The 18,358-nt window shown below is 42.8% G+C and overlaps 1 protein-coding gene and 1 long non-coding RNA gene across 4 annotated transcripts in view; one reads left to right on the top strand and one right to left on the bottom strand.

The window, feature by feature from the left end:
• The window catches only part of OPRM1 (opioid receptor mu 1), a 33,048-nt gene extending 16,458 nt beyond the window's left edge, over window positions 1-16,590 (bottom strand). Inside the window, exon 1 of one of the 2 annotated variants that reach the window (XM_074948646.1) lies at window positions 16,239-16,590. In XM_074948646.1, the coding sequence (XP_074804747.1) occupies window positions 16,239-16,543 (305 nt within the window). In that variant the 5' untranslated portion in view covers window positions 16,544-16,590. The remainder of the gene's footprint in view (window positions 1-16,238) is intronic. The other variant, XM_074948647.1, reaches the window with a different exon arrangement.
• The window catches only part of LOC141985000 (uncharacterized), a 160,815-nt gene continuing 158,850 nt past the window's right edge, over window positions 16,394-18,358 (top strand). Inside the window, exon 1 of one of the 2 annotated variants that reach the window (XR_012638848.1) lies at window positions 16,394-16,587. This is a non-coding gene — a long non-coding RNA (uncharacterized LOC141985000). The remainder of the gene's footprint in view (window positions 16,588-18,358) is intronic. The other variant, XR_012638847.1, reaches the window with a different exon arrangement.

The following is an 18,358-nucleotide window of genomic DNA, read 5'->3' as shown; positions in this document are numbered from 1 at the left end:
ATTAAGCTTGTATACATGCCTAGATAATGTATCCCCCCTAATAAAGCAATAATTAGCAACAACATGTTTTCTTTTGGGGCTTTTACCATTGTTAGTTCATGGCACTTTAACACAAGTTGTACAACTTACTGAAGTTGCTGTTCCTTTCCTTACTGAAAGGAACTGCAAGGAATCGTTCTGTTCAGAGGTATTAGATGAACGTTAGTTAGCACATGCTTTTTATATTGATACGTACAGCAAACCTTGCAGCACAATGGTGTGGCAGCAGCAGTGCTCTGTGTTATACTGTTGAAGAGCTGGATTAGGAAATAGACACTTCTCCAGGCCAGTCTTGTCCAGCAACCTAGTTTTGTACCTGATTGTATGAGGATATGTGCTACAGGTCCCCAGACCATACAATAAGCACAGTATTTGTGGCCTATCGTGGGCTCAGGGCCAGTTCCTCACGGTCCTTAGTGAGTCATTGAATACCAAATACTTTCAATTCTCACTGGGCCCAGCACAAATATGTACTGTTCAGAAATATTTTTACAAGTATCTGTCCGTTCTGCTGCCCCCCCACCCCCCACCCCCCGGCAGGAACTGGTGTCATTAAGAGCCTATTGAAAGTGAAAGTTTGAACTCTAAAAATGCACACTCAAGTGGGTGAGGGTAAAGTCAGGTGAGGCCTGGGATGTGAGGAGAAACAGAGTCTCCGTGCCAAGGAAAAGGAGTGACATGGGCTCTCCATGTCATGGCTGCCTGGGTGTATTGGCATGCTGAAGCAGCAGTTTAGAAGGAGCTCAGTGTCTCTGCATTGGTGTTTGATGGGCTTTGTACAGCACTGTTGCTTTTGGGCTCTGAGGAAGTGAGGCAGAAGTACCAGGGCGAGCCCTTCAAATACCACTATAGTGGCAAAGAGACACTGGGCTTCCTCGCTCTGGGCCTCTCACACAGACATTGCCTCTGCACACAGGCTTCTCCACTCCAGCTAAACCCAGCCCCTGCCTCCCTAAAACTTGTACCCCTCATGCTCCCTGCCTGACTTACCAGCTCCTGCCATACCCCTTACTGCCAGGACTGCTTCCCTGTCTCACCAGGGGCATGTACAGAACACAGCTGGGGAGTTGGGAAGAGCTGGTTGAAATAGCATTTTGACAAAAGCTGAAAATGGACATAGCTGAGAGACCTGAGCGGTTTCATCAACTTATCCTGACCCAACCCAGTTAGATGATGATGAGGAAGGGGGTTAACTAGCTATGTGTCTAATTATAAGAGTTCAAAATGGCATGTGTGTGTGAGAGAGAGAGAAGAATGTACCTCCGGGTTTTAGGGACTGTGATTATTTAATTAGAGGAATCCAAAGAACTGTGGTGGTGGTGATTGGGGGTGAGGGGGTCAGGACAAATTTCAAAAGGGAGATTTAAATGTTTGTTCTGCAAAAGTTTAATAGATATGCAGCCACTTCTGGGATGGAAGGAGGCAATTTGCTGGACCGCATCGGTTAGGAGACAGACACATTTTGAATAGGATGTTGGGCCAAACCGCTGTTCTAACAAAATGGACCATGCAATCCTTATGATCCAGGCCAAGCTGTCAAGACCTCTGTTTTGTGTCTAGCTTTTAAATTTGCTAACCATAGTCTAGGAAGCACATGTAAATGCAGGGACAATAGTTGGTTTCTACATAATACTTACAAAAGTGATAAATGCTGTATGGAGGCCAGGAAAACCGCACTGATTTTTAGATAACTACACAATATGTATAATACAGTCCAAATGGCTTCTTTGGAAATATGGAACTTATTTGTTTTCCACTACCTGCTCTGTAATTCAGTCATGAGCCAGGGAGCATCATAGAGAGGAAAGAGTTGCCAAGACATACGTGCAGCCGAGTGTTGGGAGGGTATACCAGAACTGAGATCACACTGAACAGTTACAGTTCTTGCTGTGCTCAGCATGGAATGAAGTAGTGCCACCAAATAATCCAGTTTCTGGCTTTACTGTTGGAGGCAACCCCCTTCTCTCCTTACATAACTGCTAGATGATGTGCAGCTTCCCAAAGGAATTTCTGCAGAGGCATTTGAAAAGATATACAGTAGATCTGAATGTAGAATGTACTGGACTAGAGCATAGCTCCTATATTCAGGGCTTTGGAGCTGTGCTCCAGCTCCGCTCCAGCTCCAGGCAAAAACCTGTAGCTCCACTGCTCCGGAGCTGCTCCGCGGGCTCCGCTCCAAAGCCCTGCCTATATTGGTGTAGGTCAACTTGTTAGGTTAGTTTAGACCAGTCTTTGTCCACCCAACTCCTCCCTCCCATTACTTTGGTCTTTTATTCTGTGGATTCCCCTCCCCACAATGTCCTTTCTTCACCTCATTCTTTCCCCTGGACTCTATTCCCCTTCCCCAAGGTGTCTCTTCCCCTAAATTTTCTTTCTTCCTCCAAGTCTCTGCCCTCCGAGCTACTCTCCTCCCATACTAGAGGGTGTAATGAGAGGAGGAGAAGCATCTCTAGGAGACGAGAGCAACGCTAACCCCCACCCTGAATTCACAGAACACCTGCAGGATAGGACAAGGAAGTAGCTTCAAAAGACTAAAAATTACTTTGGAGAAGCCTGTGTGTTCACTGCCCTTTCTCACGCATTCAGGGCCAATTAGCAGCTTCAGCAGCAACCCAGCTTCTGTAAAGGAGGGCATGAAAGCTGAGGTAATTGTTGGTTCCAGTTGATTTTTAGCACCTGCCACTGCTCTTGTAGGGAATGATGTGACACCCACTTGCATGTCTCACTGAGGGTGTCTGACTCATTCAGGTTTTTAATTAATTGTTTTAATATGTTTGGCCTTGGGCTCAAGCTGCCCATTAATTCACTAGTTGCTTTTTTTTAATGGCTCCTCTCCCCCGCCTCCTATCACTTTCTCCCAATGGAGGGACCTCTCACATTTTGTCCATGACTTATTATGCATTATTTACTGATATTAGTCCTCCCCCAGATGGAACAAAAAAGCTTTTTTCTTCCCAAAGAACGGCAGTTTGTCTCCATTCAGAGAGGAAATCTTATCTGCCAGCTGAGGCAACATTTTCTGCTTTGACTGCAAAGACTCTAGCAGTCAGAGAGTAAAGAATTTATTTTAGCTAGCATGTGCCATTGCTGCAAAGCTTATATAATGTAATTATTTTACCACTGTTTTTATCTCATGATTTTATTTCCTCTTTTTTATTGCACATATATGTATGGAAATAGCCCTAGCAGGAGCCTGCACTAAATAAAAACAATCTGATAATGTGGTGTTTCTTCATTACAATACATCTCTAAAAGAGAGAGAACCGCCAGGGGGAAAAAATTCTTTGGTTTTTTATGTTTCAGTGCAAAAAATTCTTATTGTCTTAATCCTCCTCTTTTCCCAGACTTGCAATGAAGAGCAATTTCATTTTAAAAAGAAATTACTGTAAAGTGAATGCTCTGATACACAAACTAATAAACAGTAAGAACATTTGGAGCCCTATCAACTCTAGTGTAAATGGGTGAAACTTCCCTGCAGTCAAAAGTGTTTAGACTGTTGAACTTCCCTGCAGTCAAAGGAAGTAAGACTGTCAAACCACCTTTAACTCAGTCCCATTATGACTAGGTAGTATGACACAAGGTGGGTCTCCAGTAGCAACTGTTGCTCCCATACGAGCTGTGTAATACACCACTGAGAAAAGATGAATGTTGCTAATACATACTTCAACTACTCACCTTCACCCCTCCCCCATGCTTCCAGTGAAACATATTTTTGAGAAAAATCAGTGGTTGCACCCATAATAACAAATGCAACATTTGCAGGAATACTCCACAGGACCTGTGTGCACACAAGCAATGCTTCATGGCTGCTAGGAAATTTTTTAATTAAAAATTATTTAATAATATTTTAAACACCAATCCAAACATGGATCAAAACAAAATGCTTCCCTTTTGTCTAAAAGAACCCTCTTGTTTGCCCTAAAACAATTCAGTTTTTCTGACTTGTCAATTTGCCAAGAATTTTAAAAAATTCTGATCTTGATAGCTGAACTTGATGTCTCAATGTCTTCCCATTAATTATAATGGTCCACCATTGACTTTTCCTGGGCTGGACAAGGGATGGGTAGTTGTTGAAGCTGGTTTCCTGTAAACAACTGGCTTGGGAGGTGCCCCTCCCTGCTGTGAGGTATAGCTGAAGTTGTACTGGTTAGGAATAGTTTTCTACAGATTCATAATCACAATATATAATACGTATCTCAGAATGACCATCAAGTTCAGAACATCACAAGCTTTCACAAAAGGCCTTACTCTTTTGTAGTACAATAATACAGTATGCAATCAGTTGGTTTAACTGCTCAATTTGGGGGTGGAAGTAAACCTGTTCTCCCCCGTGCTGTGTGGACCCTGATTCACACAGTCATGATCAGACAGCACACTGGACTAGATGAATTATTGGTTTGAACTCAGAAGGAAATTTCCATATGAATCATGGTCCATAAAAATAGAATCATTCTGCATTTAACAGCTAATTACTTCATGAGTCCTGGGCTAAATCCTGTCCTTAGGCTTAATAGGGTAAATTCTGAGTAATCCTTCTGGAACAAATTGATTTACCACAAATTTCCATTAGCGGAGGTAAGAGCAGAATTTGGCTCAATAATAACTCTAATTTATTAGTTGAGAACAACATGTAGCAAAGTGGAGTGACTTTGGCTTTGTAATATATGGGTCAAAACTGGTCATCAGATGTGCATGCAGCTTCATGGATATAATTTGGTCCTTAGCTTTTAAGGAAAATCAGCAAACTCATCACTCTGAGTTGTATGTGAAGTGATTACAAATGCCTTAAATCACTTAGTATGATATTTGCAAGACAAATAACTTTAGATGATAAATGTTGATCTCATCCTGTCACGGTTATCTGACCACAATTGTTATCATTAACATGGAGTTGCAGGATTTTTACACAGTTGCATCTAATGACAAAGCTAAATAAAGCTAATTTGCACAGCCCAAAGTAAGATATGGGGCACAGATGTATTGCCCTGGGGGTGGTCTGGGAGGCATTGTTCTTCAGGGACATTCCTCAGAAGCACAGTTCTTCCTGGAGTTCCTGTGTTGCATGGTGTGGTAATTTGCGTAACACTCCTTTTATGAGACGCAACATTCTCTCCACCCAGTATTTGCTTCAAGGTATGATATCGTAACGTGCGTTGCACCAAATCATCCAGGGGTGTAGCAGAGGTATTAGATAACCTCACAGGATTGACCTCTAAATGGTAACAACAACTTTTGATCAGTGGCAGTCTGAACTAGACTTAAATAAGACGATGGCTTATGTGGCCCATTACCAATCCCCCGAGGCACCCAATTTATCCTAAATGTGATATTTCAATGTGAAAAATGTTAATATAGATTTTGTTAACGAGGCTGAATAAAGGCAGAGAAAGGAGCATTTGAGTCATGTTCATCCTTTGTTCAAGTTCTAATAAAATAAATACAAAGGTATAAATGCTTTTCATCAATTTGGTTCCCTGGATCTCTAGGGGGAAAATGGCCTGATAGTCAAAGATTTACCAAGCTGTAGAGATTACACAGGCTAAATTTCAACCACAGATGGTATGCAAACACAGACACTTGTCTTTCTGTAAATATAAAATATATGGATTGATAGACTGATAGCTACAATTGTGTTCAGGTTATTTAACATGAAATACCAGGTGGTATTTTCTCATAACTGTTCAATAACTTCATAGTAATAATGCTAGCCATATGGACTTTAATGCAACATATAACGGGTGCATTTTTCATATCATCACTGGGCTAACTGTTACTCAGGAACTGTGATGGTTTGAATTCTCAAAACATGCACTATTTTCTTCTCAGTTAGCCTATTTTTGATAGAAACAAAAATCACCCTCCACCCAACCCACAAATACTGAAAATGTGTTCCACATTAATTGCTATTTACCATTTATCTAACCTCCTAAGTGTGCTCAGTTTCTCTAAGAACACAGAAATGTCATGATCCCTGACCCAAAGAGTTTACAATCTAAGGGCTTACATTGTACTGACCTTGCTTATTTTGAATACCTTGGGGATAATGTAAACACGTGTGTCTGGATCTAAATAAAGAAGGGTTACAAACAGAGTTAATGACAAACTTAGGAGGGGTAAGTCAGAGGCCAGGGAGAATAATAATACAAAAGTAAGAATGTGTGGTACAGACCATGTTATACCCGCCTCTTACTCCTCAATGTGTATACAAAGTAAAAAAAAAAAAAAAAAAAAAAAAAGAAATTTGGATCTAAAATATTTCCAACCAGTCCATGAATATAGATAAAATTTCCTTTACAATAATTTTTGTCTGGTTATTCAACCTATGCCTGGTCCAAACAGTTCCCATCTTAAGCTATGGCTATACTCTACACTGTGCCCCTGTAAGATCCGTAGCCACTCTATGCTGGTGGAAGAGCATAATTAATCCACCCCCAATGAGTGGCAGTAGCTCTGTCAGCAACAGACTTTGTCCACACCTGCACTTTTGTCAGTGAAACGTATGTTTTTTCACACCCCTGACTTACAAAAGTTTTGCCAACAGAAATGCTAGTGTTGACAAAGTGTTAGTCTTAGAATGCCTTAATTCGTAATCCCTTGCTATCTGTCAGTTTTGGCCCCTATTCTTCCCTGTGAATAATGACTAAAGCTTTAAATCTTGTCAGAGAAAGAGTTGTTGAGTCTTCTTCCATCACACGCACAGCATCCTCCGTCACCTTCACTGACCTCCTATCTATATCAAAATTCAGTCCAAAACTACCTTTCTTGGGCCCAGTCACCCCATTCCCTTGTGCAAAGCACACAAAGGAATGAAAAGGTATAAATTTATATGAAACAAAGGGTAATTCATACCAAATCAGCAGCACTGGCATGCTATCCCTGCACAATTGTAGTGCCAACAGTACAGGATGTCTGCAGCACTCCATTCTTGTGCAGCTTCAAGACAGTGAGCAAGTAAAAATTAGAGTTGGAAGAAATATTTTTGACAAAGTGTCATTGTGTCAAAGCTGAAACACTTGAGAGAGAGAGACTTTCTCATACTCTATAGCCTTCTGATCACTGATTTGCACTGACTTGAGAGAGTCCCAGGTTCAAGTCCTTGATTCACAGCAGAGTCAAGGAACTTGAAGCAGGATCTCCCACAGCCCAGCCAGTGCTCTACCCAGCAAGCTATAGAGCATGAGAGTTGCTCTCTGTGGTCTGAAGTATCCAGCGAGCCATGGACTCAAAACACCTTCCTGACCAGAAAACCTCATGTTTCAATCTGAAAACAGACATTTCAACACAATTCTATTTTTCATGAAAACATTCAAAAGGTTTTGGTTTTGTGCTAGTGTGGAACAAAAATTTTGAAGGCTGCCACAAACCAGAATTGTCCTCCAGACGGCTCTCATAAAAAACTAGTATAGTCTTAAAGGAAAAGCTTAAGAAAGTCAGTACCCTGGTACGACTACTAAAACTAACAAATAATTCAGGCTGTCAAACCATTAAAAAAATTAATCATGCTTAATTGCAGTTTTAATCGCACTGTTAAACAACAATAGAATAACAATTTACATGTATTATAAATATTTTGGATGTTTTTCTACATTTTCAAACATATTGATTTCAATTACAATGCAGAAAACGAAGTGTAGAGTGCTCACTTTATATTATTATTTTTATTACAAATATTTGCACTGTAAAAAGATAAATAATAGTGCAATCTACAAGTCAAAGCATGAAAGGGCATATGAATGTTTAGCATTATCTGGCATGTAAATACCTTGTAATGCCAGCTACAACAGTGCAATACGAGTGCCTGTTCTCACTTTCAGGTGACATTGTAAAGAAGATGTGGGCAGCATTATCTCCTGTAAATGTAAACAAACTTGTTTGTCTTAGCAATTGGCTGAACAAGAAGTAGGACTGAGTGGACTTGTAGGCTCTAAAGTTTTACATTGTTTTTGAGTGCAGTTATGTAAAAAAAAATTCTAAATTTGTAAGTTGTACATGCACGATAAAGAGATTGCACTAAAGTACTTGTATGAGGTGAACTGATAAATACTATTACTTTTGTTTAGCTTTTTACCGGGCAAATATCTGTAATAAAATTATATAAAGTGAGTACTGTACACTTTGTACTTGTGATATAATTGAAATCAATAGATTTGAAAATATAGAAAAACATCCAAAATATTTATAATAAATGTAAATTGGTATTCTATTATTACTTAACAGTGTGATTAAAACTGCAATTAATTGCAATTAATTTTTTAAATTTAATTAGTTTGTTTTGAGTTAATCACTTGAGTTAACTGCGATTGACAGCCCTACAAATAATAATACCATAAATAGAAAAAGGGATGTTAGTGTCCCAGACACTGCACATAGTTTTTATCCCACTTGAAGAAAGTTAAAAGTGCAGCACTATTGCAACCCCCTCCCCCAAAACATTCACAGTGGGATTTGGTTTTAGTGCTTTGCACTTGGAGCGATTGTTAGGTATGATTTCATGAAGTGGGTTGTCCAAATAGATTTCTGACAGAATTCCGTTGTTGATAACACATTTATTAGACCAGGGCTTCCGCACTGCAGAAACAAGCACAAAACATACAAAAGCAAAAAAACCCACAGTAGAATTTGCTAATCCACACTCTATAATTTGCACAAAAATGCAGTTTCTTTCCGTTACTCTGCAAATGCCTATTATCAAATACAATTACAGTGAGGTCACATACTGCCCAGAATTAATTCATTTTACAAATTCTACTATAGTAGTATATCCTGGAACATTATCCAGTAATTAATAACAATAAGTTTAAGTATTTGAATATATAAAACATATTTTGTGATACATCACCTTTGCTTTTTCACAGTGTTCTCCTACCGGGCCTGATCCAAAACCCACTGACATCAACTGAAAGATCTCCATTGATTTCTCTGGGCTTTGGATCAGGCCTTTTGACAATTTCAGTAATTCAGCAGTGGGTCTCTTAGTCATTAATAAGTTAATGGCATTCCAATGTACAGCATTCCAAACAACAAACACTCCCAAAAACACTGTTTCACCACTCAAAAAAGCAATTAAGAAAACCAAGCACGATAAACCCACTGTTGCCATTAGGAAAGAAAAACACACATACCACATGTTAAAAGCAGAAAGAATCTGAAGAAATCAGCAGCATTATTTTCCACAAAATAAGCAAAGAAAAAATTACCCTCACAATATTGACACATAACACAAGAAAAAGAATCATTGAGTCCCCTTCTAAAAGCCTTCCTATAAAAAATACACATCAGCATCAACATTTTCCATCCCTTCTGTACCCCACTCTGAGCCTGGATTGAGGCATGGGCACTTTGGCCCCAGATTCAGGAGTCCTGTGATTACATGAGAAACTTGTATTCCAGTTAAAAAAAAAAGTTTCTAGTCTTCTTGGTTGTGAAGAAAAATTTGAAAATGTACCTGCAGTGCAGCCGATGCAGAGACATTAGACTGAGTTTGCAGAGACCCTGAAATTATACTCGGAGAGGGGTGAACCTCACAGTGCATATCAATGAGGTGTTAACTTCCAGATCCCTGCTTTGAGGCACCCTACTAACACCAATCCAGCAAAGCACTGTATGGGTGGCAGGAGCAGAAGAGTGCAGTGTGTCCAACCAACTCACCCAAGGAGGTGCACCTCAATTACCGAGCTAAGTACTGGAGGGACCCCAGTGCTGCCACCCTACCTCTTCAGATAAGAGAGATGATCTTGGTTGCTACAAAAGGGGTGCCATAGCATTAGGTCAATTTCTAATAGTGTGGTGTGCTTACTGCCCTGGATAGGCTTAATTTGGCCCTAGACCTTCTCTCTGCCTCCCATCATGAGCTCCAAGGGCTCGCTCTTCTACACCACGGCCCCTCACTATCCCGCTAAGCCCATTTCCCTCCTTTACTGCCCCTCATCAAAATCCTGAACAGCCTGTCTTCTGCCTCCTGCCTCTGATCCTTGAGGGCTCATCTTCCTCCTCTTCTCCTGCCCCATGCTAACACAGGATGACCTATCGAGGGGTCATGGCTACTTAAATTGCTAGATGCCAACTCACCACTGAATCAGAATTCCCAGCTTTCACATGGAAAATGTTGGTAATAGTTTTGATAAAAAAGTGGGATAACTGTGAAAAACGCCATGGCAAGCAAAATTCTTAGAGAAAGTTATGAGTTTTGTGTGAAATGTTTGGTTTTAAAAAGGGCCATTTTTCAATCATAACTTTTTTTTTTTACAAAAATTGACCTGTTTTAGCTGTAACTAACACACGGAGATCAGCTATGTGCAGGTTGGACTTGCTGTTGCCTGCTGCTTCCTTCTTCATCTGATCACAAAGGGATGACTCTGAAATATGTCCTGGCAATAGGTTGGGCTCTAACCACCACGTCTTGACTGAAAGAACAAAATAAAATTTTCAATTGTTTGAATATTGTGATACAGCATGGCCAGAGGGCAGCAGGAGAGTACTAGAAGGGAGCCTTATTCCCTGTAGAGGGAAGAAAGTTTGCTATAGACTAATTAAAGCACCTCAAGCCAATTAGAGCACCTGAAGCCAGTCACATGATAAAACCCCCCTGCTTCAATCAGACCAGGAGCGGTTGGAGCAGAGAGCAGTTTGAAGGAGTTGGAGCTGAGGAGAGTTTGGAGAAGTGCTGTGGCTGGCTAGAAGACTAAGACCCCAGGTAAAGAGACACCAGGCTTGTGCAGAAAGAGAGGGCAGGAAGCCCCACAAGCTGAAGAGCAGGAGAGGGAAGTAACTCAGGGGCAGGAAGCACTAGTTCAAGTGGTTTACCACTATCCCAAGGGCCCCTGGGCGGGGACCTGGAATAGAGGGCGGGCCCGGGGCCCTCCCCCTCCACTACCCTTCTCTGGGTTACTAGTGGGACAGTAGATACCCTAGTTCTGGGGCAGGAAACTGCACCCTGAACCTCCCCCCCAAAAGAGGAAGCGTGGGACCCATCATAATCGTACCAGCAATTTGCCACAATATATAAAGCATATTTTGTGATTAAAAACTAAAAGTAATGTTATTTTTTATTCCTACAGAGCCTGATCCAAAACCTGCTGAAGTCAACTGAAAGACTTCCATTGATTTCAGTGGGCTCAATCGTAGCTTCTCTTTCCTTTAAATCATTAGTAAAACAAAAAAAATGTCCTGAGAAATCTGAAGGGAGGAATTTTGTTTTCTATCATTTGGCAAAGACTCCTTTCATCTGGGTGTCCTAAGCGTCTGTCTGCCAGAAGCTGGGAGCGGACGACGGGATGGATCACTTGATAATTGCCAGCTCCTGTTCATTCCCTCTGAAACACCCGGCATTGGCCGCTGTCAGAAGGCAGGATACTGGGCGAGATGGACCGGTGGTCTGACCCACTATGGCCATTCTTATGTTGTAATTTCAAGTTTGTGGTACTAGGCAAATCGTTTACTGTCAAGATACAAGGCATTTCTTGTAAAGAACACATCACCAAGGGAACTTCAGTCTTAATTTATGAGAAATGCAGTTAAGGCTTCAATCCTGAGAAGTGTGCTGTGCCTTCAGTTCCCATTGACTTTACTGGATGTTGTGGGCACTAAGCTCCTCTCAGGAGGAGTTCAGTACCTTGCAGGATTGAGCTCTGAGGTAAATATTCCGTCTTTCCAGACATCCATGTAGTGTCAAGGATAATTGACTACATTTGTATTATATCTTTCTAACACTGGACATGCTAAAGTCTTAGTCCCAGATCCTCAAAGGTATTTAGGCAGTTACCTCCCATTGAAATCAGTGGAAGTTAGGTGCCTAAATAGCTTTGAAGATCTGACCCTTAGACGCAATCCTCCTCCCTTGCACATCCATGACAAATCTCCCACTGACTTGAATGGGAGCAGGACAGGGCCCATAGATTGCTTTGGTAACTGAATTCACTGTATCTATGTGCCACTCAATAGCTAGAAGTCACATTTGTTGTTGCCTAATAATGTTTGCCGATGAAAATGTTAATTTAAGAAGAAAATTATAATTCACCTTCATGTCTTTTGAAAAGCATTACAGCATCCTATTCATTTTGGAATTAATATTTATATGGAATCCATAAAGAATATAGCTAATATAGCACCAAAATAGTCAAGAAATCAATGGAGGGTGATAAAATGGAGTTCTATTGTTCACTCAGAAACACAGCAGAGGAGCTGCTTGATCATCACTGAGAAACAACTTAGAGTTGGCTACACAGGACTTGATCTGACATGATGCAGGTAAAGAATGGTGTACATATAAATTCAAAGTAAAGTGATGAGAGAGTCAGGATGTGCTGGAGAATCTGATCCTGCATCAATGAGAATGCTGCCGAATAGCTGCCAAGTCACTCCTCCCTATTGGTAAAAATTTTGTCAAGGAAAAGAGCAAACAGATAAGCAAAGCACCTAATTTGCAAACTGAGATTCACATTTAAGCCTATGTCTTTCACTCTTTGACTTGACCCCTTTTGCTCAGGAGAGTAAGGGAGCAGATGCAGAAGTGGCTTAAGTAGTAGTATGGAGGATTACAGTTAGACCTGAACATTATGCAAGGACTTGCATGATCAAGGCCCCAAAACCATAATTTTAAAACCCCTTTTCTTAACCTTATCAAACTTCCTGGAAAGATAATGTACCCAGGGATGAAATGTGGTGTGCAAAATTTCAGAAAGACCTTTTCTTTTTGGAGGAGCTAGGGGTAGATGTTTGACTACTTCTAATGGAGCTTTCACCTTAACTATGGGGCAACTCTATGTGCTTTCGACTACATTTCCAAAAGAGCCGGAGTTATTGAAGCTCAACACCTCTGAAGATCAAGTCATTACTGTTCTTGCTGGGCCTGACCCTCCAAGGTACCCAGGCCCAGTTCCTCAAAGGTATTTAGGTGCCTAACTCCCATTGAAGAAATAGAATATTCTGGTGCGGATCTCTCTCAATCTCTCCAATTGAAGTTGTTCCATTTTAATTAAATAACTGAATATTAATTGAGTCACAGGCAGTTAGAATGACTCTACTGCTTAGTGGTTAAAGCACTTACCTGCAAGGTGGCAGATCCCTATTCAAATCCCTTTTACTTATCAGGCAGAGGGGTGGACTTGAACCAGGGGTCTCTCATATTCCACCTGCATACCCTAACCACTGGGCTAAAGGTTATAAGGGAGGCCTCTTCCCCTTCATCCCTTGCAGTTTTGTGTGAACTCACCTGAGGAGTTCAATGTGGTAGGCAGCCTTTGAGCATGCTCATTGCATCAAATCCTGCCCCCCCACCCCAACTTAGGCAGCCAAACACGTATCTTCCCCTGGTTTGCAAATGACTCTGGGGCTTAGGTGGGAGATAGGTACCCAGATGCCTAGAATGAGGCAGCAGTGCACGTGTCCACAGGTAGGAACATGGGTGCCTGGGGAACGTTTACTGCAAAAGCATAGGTGCTGAGTGACTTTAGCCACTTATAAGGTTATGTGGCAGCCAAGTAGGAGTTTGGTGGATCTCACTGGTGCCTAAAACTGGGACTTAGGTGCCTAAGTACCTTTATGGATCCCACCCTTAACCTCTTTGTGCCTCATATCCCCATCTGTAAAATGAAAGTAATAATATTTCCTTTCTCCCACTCTTTGTCTTGTCTATTTAGATTGTAAGCTCTTTGGGGAAGAGACTGTTCCTTAAAATGCCTATGTACCATGTCTAGGACACCGAGGCTTCTTGGTGCTGCTGTAATACAAATAATAATAAAAGCAAAGATTGTTAAAATGGTGCTATCAGTTATTGAATATTTAACAGGTTCAGTCAGCATAACTAAACAACCCCAAACCAATACTTATTTGATTACAAGCATCCTTACTCTGTTATATTATGCATCTGATTTTCCCCAGTGGAATATATTCAATAATGCATCATACAATTACGATCATCATGCCATTTAGAAGTATTTGTACAGCTGGAAAGTTGCCAGGAAATGGCATGTCTTGCTGATTGGATAAAATCACAGAGTGGTACAGAATCTTTCCAGCTATTTCAATTTAAAATCCAGTTCCTAAAGGGTTATTTGAAACAACAGCTCCTTGTCCTGGGATAGGACTACTCCAGTTAGAACCACTGATGTATATTACTGAATCTCCATTTCCATTAACCCTGTCGGCCAAGTTGTCTTATTAACTGGTGTACCATAAATTCACTAGCATGGTATTTCTGCTCTTAAATATATACTGTGGGTGAGACAAATTTCTACTCTCATCAATATCTCAAATCCTGTATTTCTGCAGTTAAGATTTTCAGTATTGGGAAATATGACCACTGTGAAGTTTCTGTGGTTGCTGCTGTAATGCAAGCAGATGCTGTGGGACTGTCTCCATCCTGCCCTTTCAGTTACAAAACGGCTCTCATCACTAGCAACTAGTTTCCATGCCATTCCTGCTAATTGTGCCCTGCTGCACCAATCTGCCAAATTAGTCCCAGGTTGAATCAGACATTAAAAAGTTCCCTCCTGTTTGTATTCCCTGGAAAATACAAATTTATTTTAAAACAACAAAATTAAATTAATGAAAAACATAACAATTTTAGAAAATAACTACTAATCTGGTTTTGCCTGTGGTAAGGCATCGTATTATTTTTATTTATTTAAAATACTAACGGTTTATAACTTCAGGACCACTCAGGATAACAACATATCGCCTTGCTTTAATATATAGAATTATTTCTATTTCCTCTTCTCATCACATCATGAAAACCTTTAAAAATTACATTAAAATTAATGCAAGAAAGGTGTTGTTTCTCAAGAGAATATGTATTCTAAATGAAACCCCAATTTCCTACAGCAATTCCATCTGTTGCGATCATTGCTTTCAATAGATGGTGCTGTTTTCTCAGAGAAAGTGATTGTAATCTGATTTCTCCCAAATGTTAGACAAATGTAATGAGCAAATTTCATTCCTCTCTTACTTGCCTTGTATTAAGAAATCTGATTTGCAAGTGTGGAGGGCTCACTCATGAAGCAACTGCAACTTATTTTAAAAAAAAACCTTTAAATCTTAAATGGCTCCTTTGAATAACAGTTGTCCCACTAGTAAATATATTTATCTGGAAGTGGGATTATCTGTGAGAAAGCTAAGAAAGATTGCAACAACATCGGAAAAACAGTAATTAGTTTTAATGGGCCCGATCCTTTCCTTAGTAGAGGTCAGTGGGAATTTTGACTTTAATTTCAAGGGGGAGACTACAGAGCCCCAGGAAGAAAGGGCTATGTGTGTTAAAAAGGTTAGGTGTTATAATATTCATGAGTGTGTGTAGTGTTAAAGAATCATAGTTTTAAATCCTTCTGTCTCTTTAGCTAGTATGCTAGAGTTCTGCGTGAAAGCACATCACAAATGTTCTGAGCAAATGCATTTCTCTCCACTTATTTTAGAGCATTGGTTTTGGACTTTCAGAGAGTATTTACCAGATTATAAATCACAGCCATGAAGATTACAAATTGCCATGTAAACAAATAGATGTCACTTTTGCCTCTGTGACACACTGTGCTAATTTCTTTCTCTCTAATTTAACATTATTCGTTTAGTTAGCTCACCTCTGAGCCTTGCTGAAATTTCCTTCATCAGGCAGAAAGGTCCGTTGCCTTCCTCTGATCTGATCTTTGTGAAATATTTTTCTCTCACTACCAGACCTAGAGTGCAACTTTTCCCCAGCACCGCTTCAGTTTGCCCCTGGCAGAGGCGTCATGCCCCCTCATAGGGTATTTTAGCAATACATTAATATCGTCTCGATTAGCCACAAAGCAGAAAGAAGAAAACAGAGAGGTCTGTCTAAAAGATCCCCCCGTCTGAAGCAGGAAGAGGCAATTTGCAAGCATCTCAGACCCTCTCCAGGTGGCCAGCACAACCGCAGCGGGAGAGACGGAGCTTGGTGTGGAAAGTATCTCCAAGCAGGACCCTACTTTCAGCCGAGCCAATTCAAGAGTTTTTAACGCCCCCCTTCCAGCCCGCTTCATCAAGGCAAAGACATCCTGTCCTCTCCCCGCCCCGGGGTCAAGCAATTGCACTGTCTGGCGCCAGGTAGCTACTCCCGGGTTGCGGGCAGTGCCGAGGACAGTGACTAAGAACAAAGTGTTTGGTGTTTTATAGCCTCCTCGGTCTCTCTCCCTCCGGCCCCCACCCCGGCCCCGGGGCAGCCTCCTTCGGCCGCCTGCCCAGCCCCTTACCTGATGATGACATACATGACCAAGAAGTTTCCGAAGAGCCCCACCACGCACACGACGGAGTAGAGAGCCATGATGGTGATGGCGGTGATCATGGAGGGGCTGACCCCGCTCGCCGGGCACGGGCCGCCGCCGCCTGCCCCGTGGCTGCTGTTGGCGCCGCTGCAGGCGTCGGACTGGTTCCAGCCCGGCTCCTCCGGGCGCCCGGACAGGTTGCCCCAGACGCCCGGCGGCAGGGGCGGGCAGGCGGCGGAGGGGGGCGCGAAGGGGCCGCAGGCGCTGGAGTTGGCGGGGAAGGCGCTATCCATGGTGCTGGGCGGAGGAGCGCGCAGGACGCGCCGCCGAGCAGCAGGTAAGCCGCGGGGCGGGCAGCGGGCGGGCTCAGCGGCGTCCCTCGCAGGCCGCCCCCAGCGGGAGAGGGAGAGACCCCAGCCCGCAGCCAGCGAGGCGCACCGGGCGGCGGGGAGAGGCGAAGTGACACATGCACAGCGCGCCTCGCAGCGCCTGACACGCCACTGTCTTCGGCTGGAAGCTGCCACCCCCCCTCGGCCCCCAGAGGAGCGGCCGGGAAGGGGCGGGGAGGGGGCGCCGGGGAGCAGGCTGCAGCCTGGCTCGGGAAGGAGAGCGGGATCTTGCGCCAAAGAAACCGCAAAGCTTCGCTCGCCCGCCCGCCAGATGCGCGCGCCCGCCCGCCCGCCGGCACGTGCGCTCCCACAGCTGGATGGGCGGCAAGTGTGTGTGTTGGCTGGACAAGCGTGGAGAGGCGGAGCCTGCGGGGGGAGGGGAAGGGCCGTGGGTCGCCTTTTCCTCTCCTGGCATTTGTTCTTTTTAACGGACTTGTACCAGGAGGACACGATGTGACCCCCACTGCTGTGTCCCAGCCTCCCAAGACTGGGTGACTTTCAACTCCCCCCCCCGCCCCTCTTGTACAGCCCCCGGGCAGAGGAAACGCGGGGGGCGGGGGGTGAGGGGAGGCTGAACTTACAAATCCCCTTTGCCTTCATTACCTCCAGCTTTGTTCTGCTCCACTCCTTCCTCACCGAGGGGTCCTTCCTCATGGGAGGGGAAGGAGGAACAGAAGGGCAGGTACAGTACTAGGACAAACCACACCGCTGTCTTTCCCAAATGCAGCACATTCTTTTGGACCCAGCCCCTGGCAGCAATGGCATTTATAATAAAATCATTTCGAATCTGCCATTCCCCAGGAGCTTGTACCTGCTCCTGTTAGATCTTGGAGCACAAGAAAGCATGAGCATCAGTACAGAGAATGCACTGAATGCATCCGATGAAGTGAGCTGTAGCTCACGAAAGCTTATGCTCAAATAAATTTGTTAGTCTCTAAGGTGCCACAAGTACTCCTTTTCTTCTGAGTACAAAGAATGTGACCTGAAGCTAGGGATTCAACAGGCTGAGCTTATAAGGTGTTTACAATGCAATTGATTAACATAATGAGTCAAGGGATCTTAATGGGGGGTTGCCCTCTTATTAGATAGGATCACCGGGAGTTTGCTGTATCCAGTAATAAAATGTGATTTACCATATGGCAACAGGTTGTGAAATGATTGGCAAACAGGTTTGTGTTCTGCTTTTTAAGAAGCCTAAGGATTGTGACCAGAGAAACTTCTGCTTGATCAATGTAATGATCATTTTATCAATGTGTGGAGATTTTAAAAGATTTGCTAACATTACCAGGAACGGACCCAAAGACACCACATTTGAAGGCTGTGGGCATGTATTTTATGTACACATTGCTTGTTTGGACAGGTTGGCATTTTTAAGTGGAACGTTCATTCCAAAGCTAAACAGAGATACTCCTGTGCATTTCCGGAAGCAGCCTGCCTGCTCAGCATTTCTTGGACCAAATTCTTTTGCTGTCACATTCCTGAAGTTGAAGGAGCTCGAATGCAAGTGAGAGAGAAAAGTTAACTCCCAGTGAACAGGAAGCAGGAAACATAGCTGGCAGTGTGACTGCTCCATATTCTGCATTACATTGCTCAGGCCTAGCTCAGCCACTGCTCAGTGTCAATGCACCTCCTTCATGCAGAGCAGGGAAAAATTTCTAGTTTATTATTTGTAGTGGGGTAACACCCCTAGAGCCCCAGGCAGGTGCAGTATAAACTACC

Source organism: Natator depressus, chromosome 3 (genome assembly GCF_965152275.1).
Source record: "Natator depressus isolate rNatDep1 chromosome 3, rNatDep2.hap1, whole genome shotgun sequence".
NCBI lineage: Eukaryota > Metazoa > Chordata > Testudines > Cheloniidae > Natator > Natator depressus.
The sequence above is the reverse complement of the archived record's forward strand: the minus strand, read 5'-3'. Positions and strand labels throughout refer to the sequence as shown.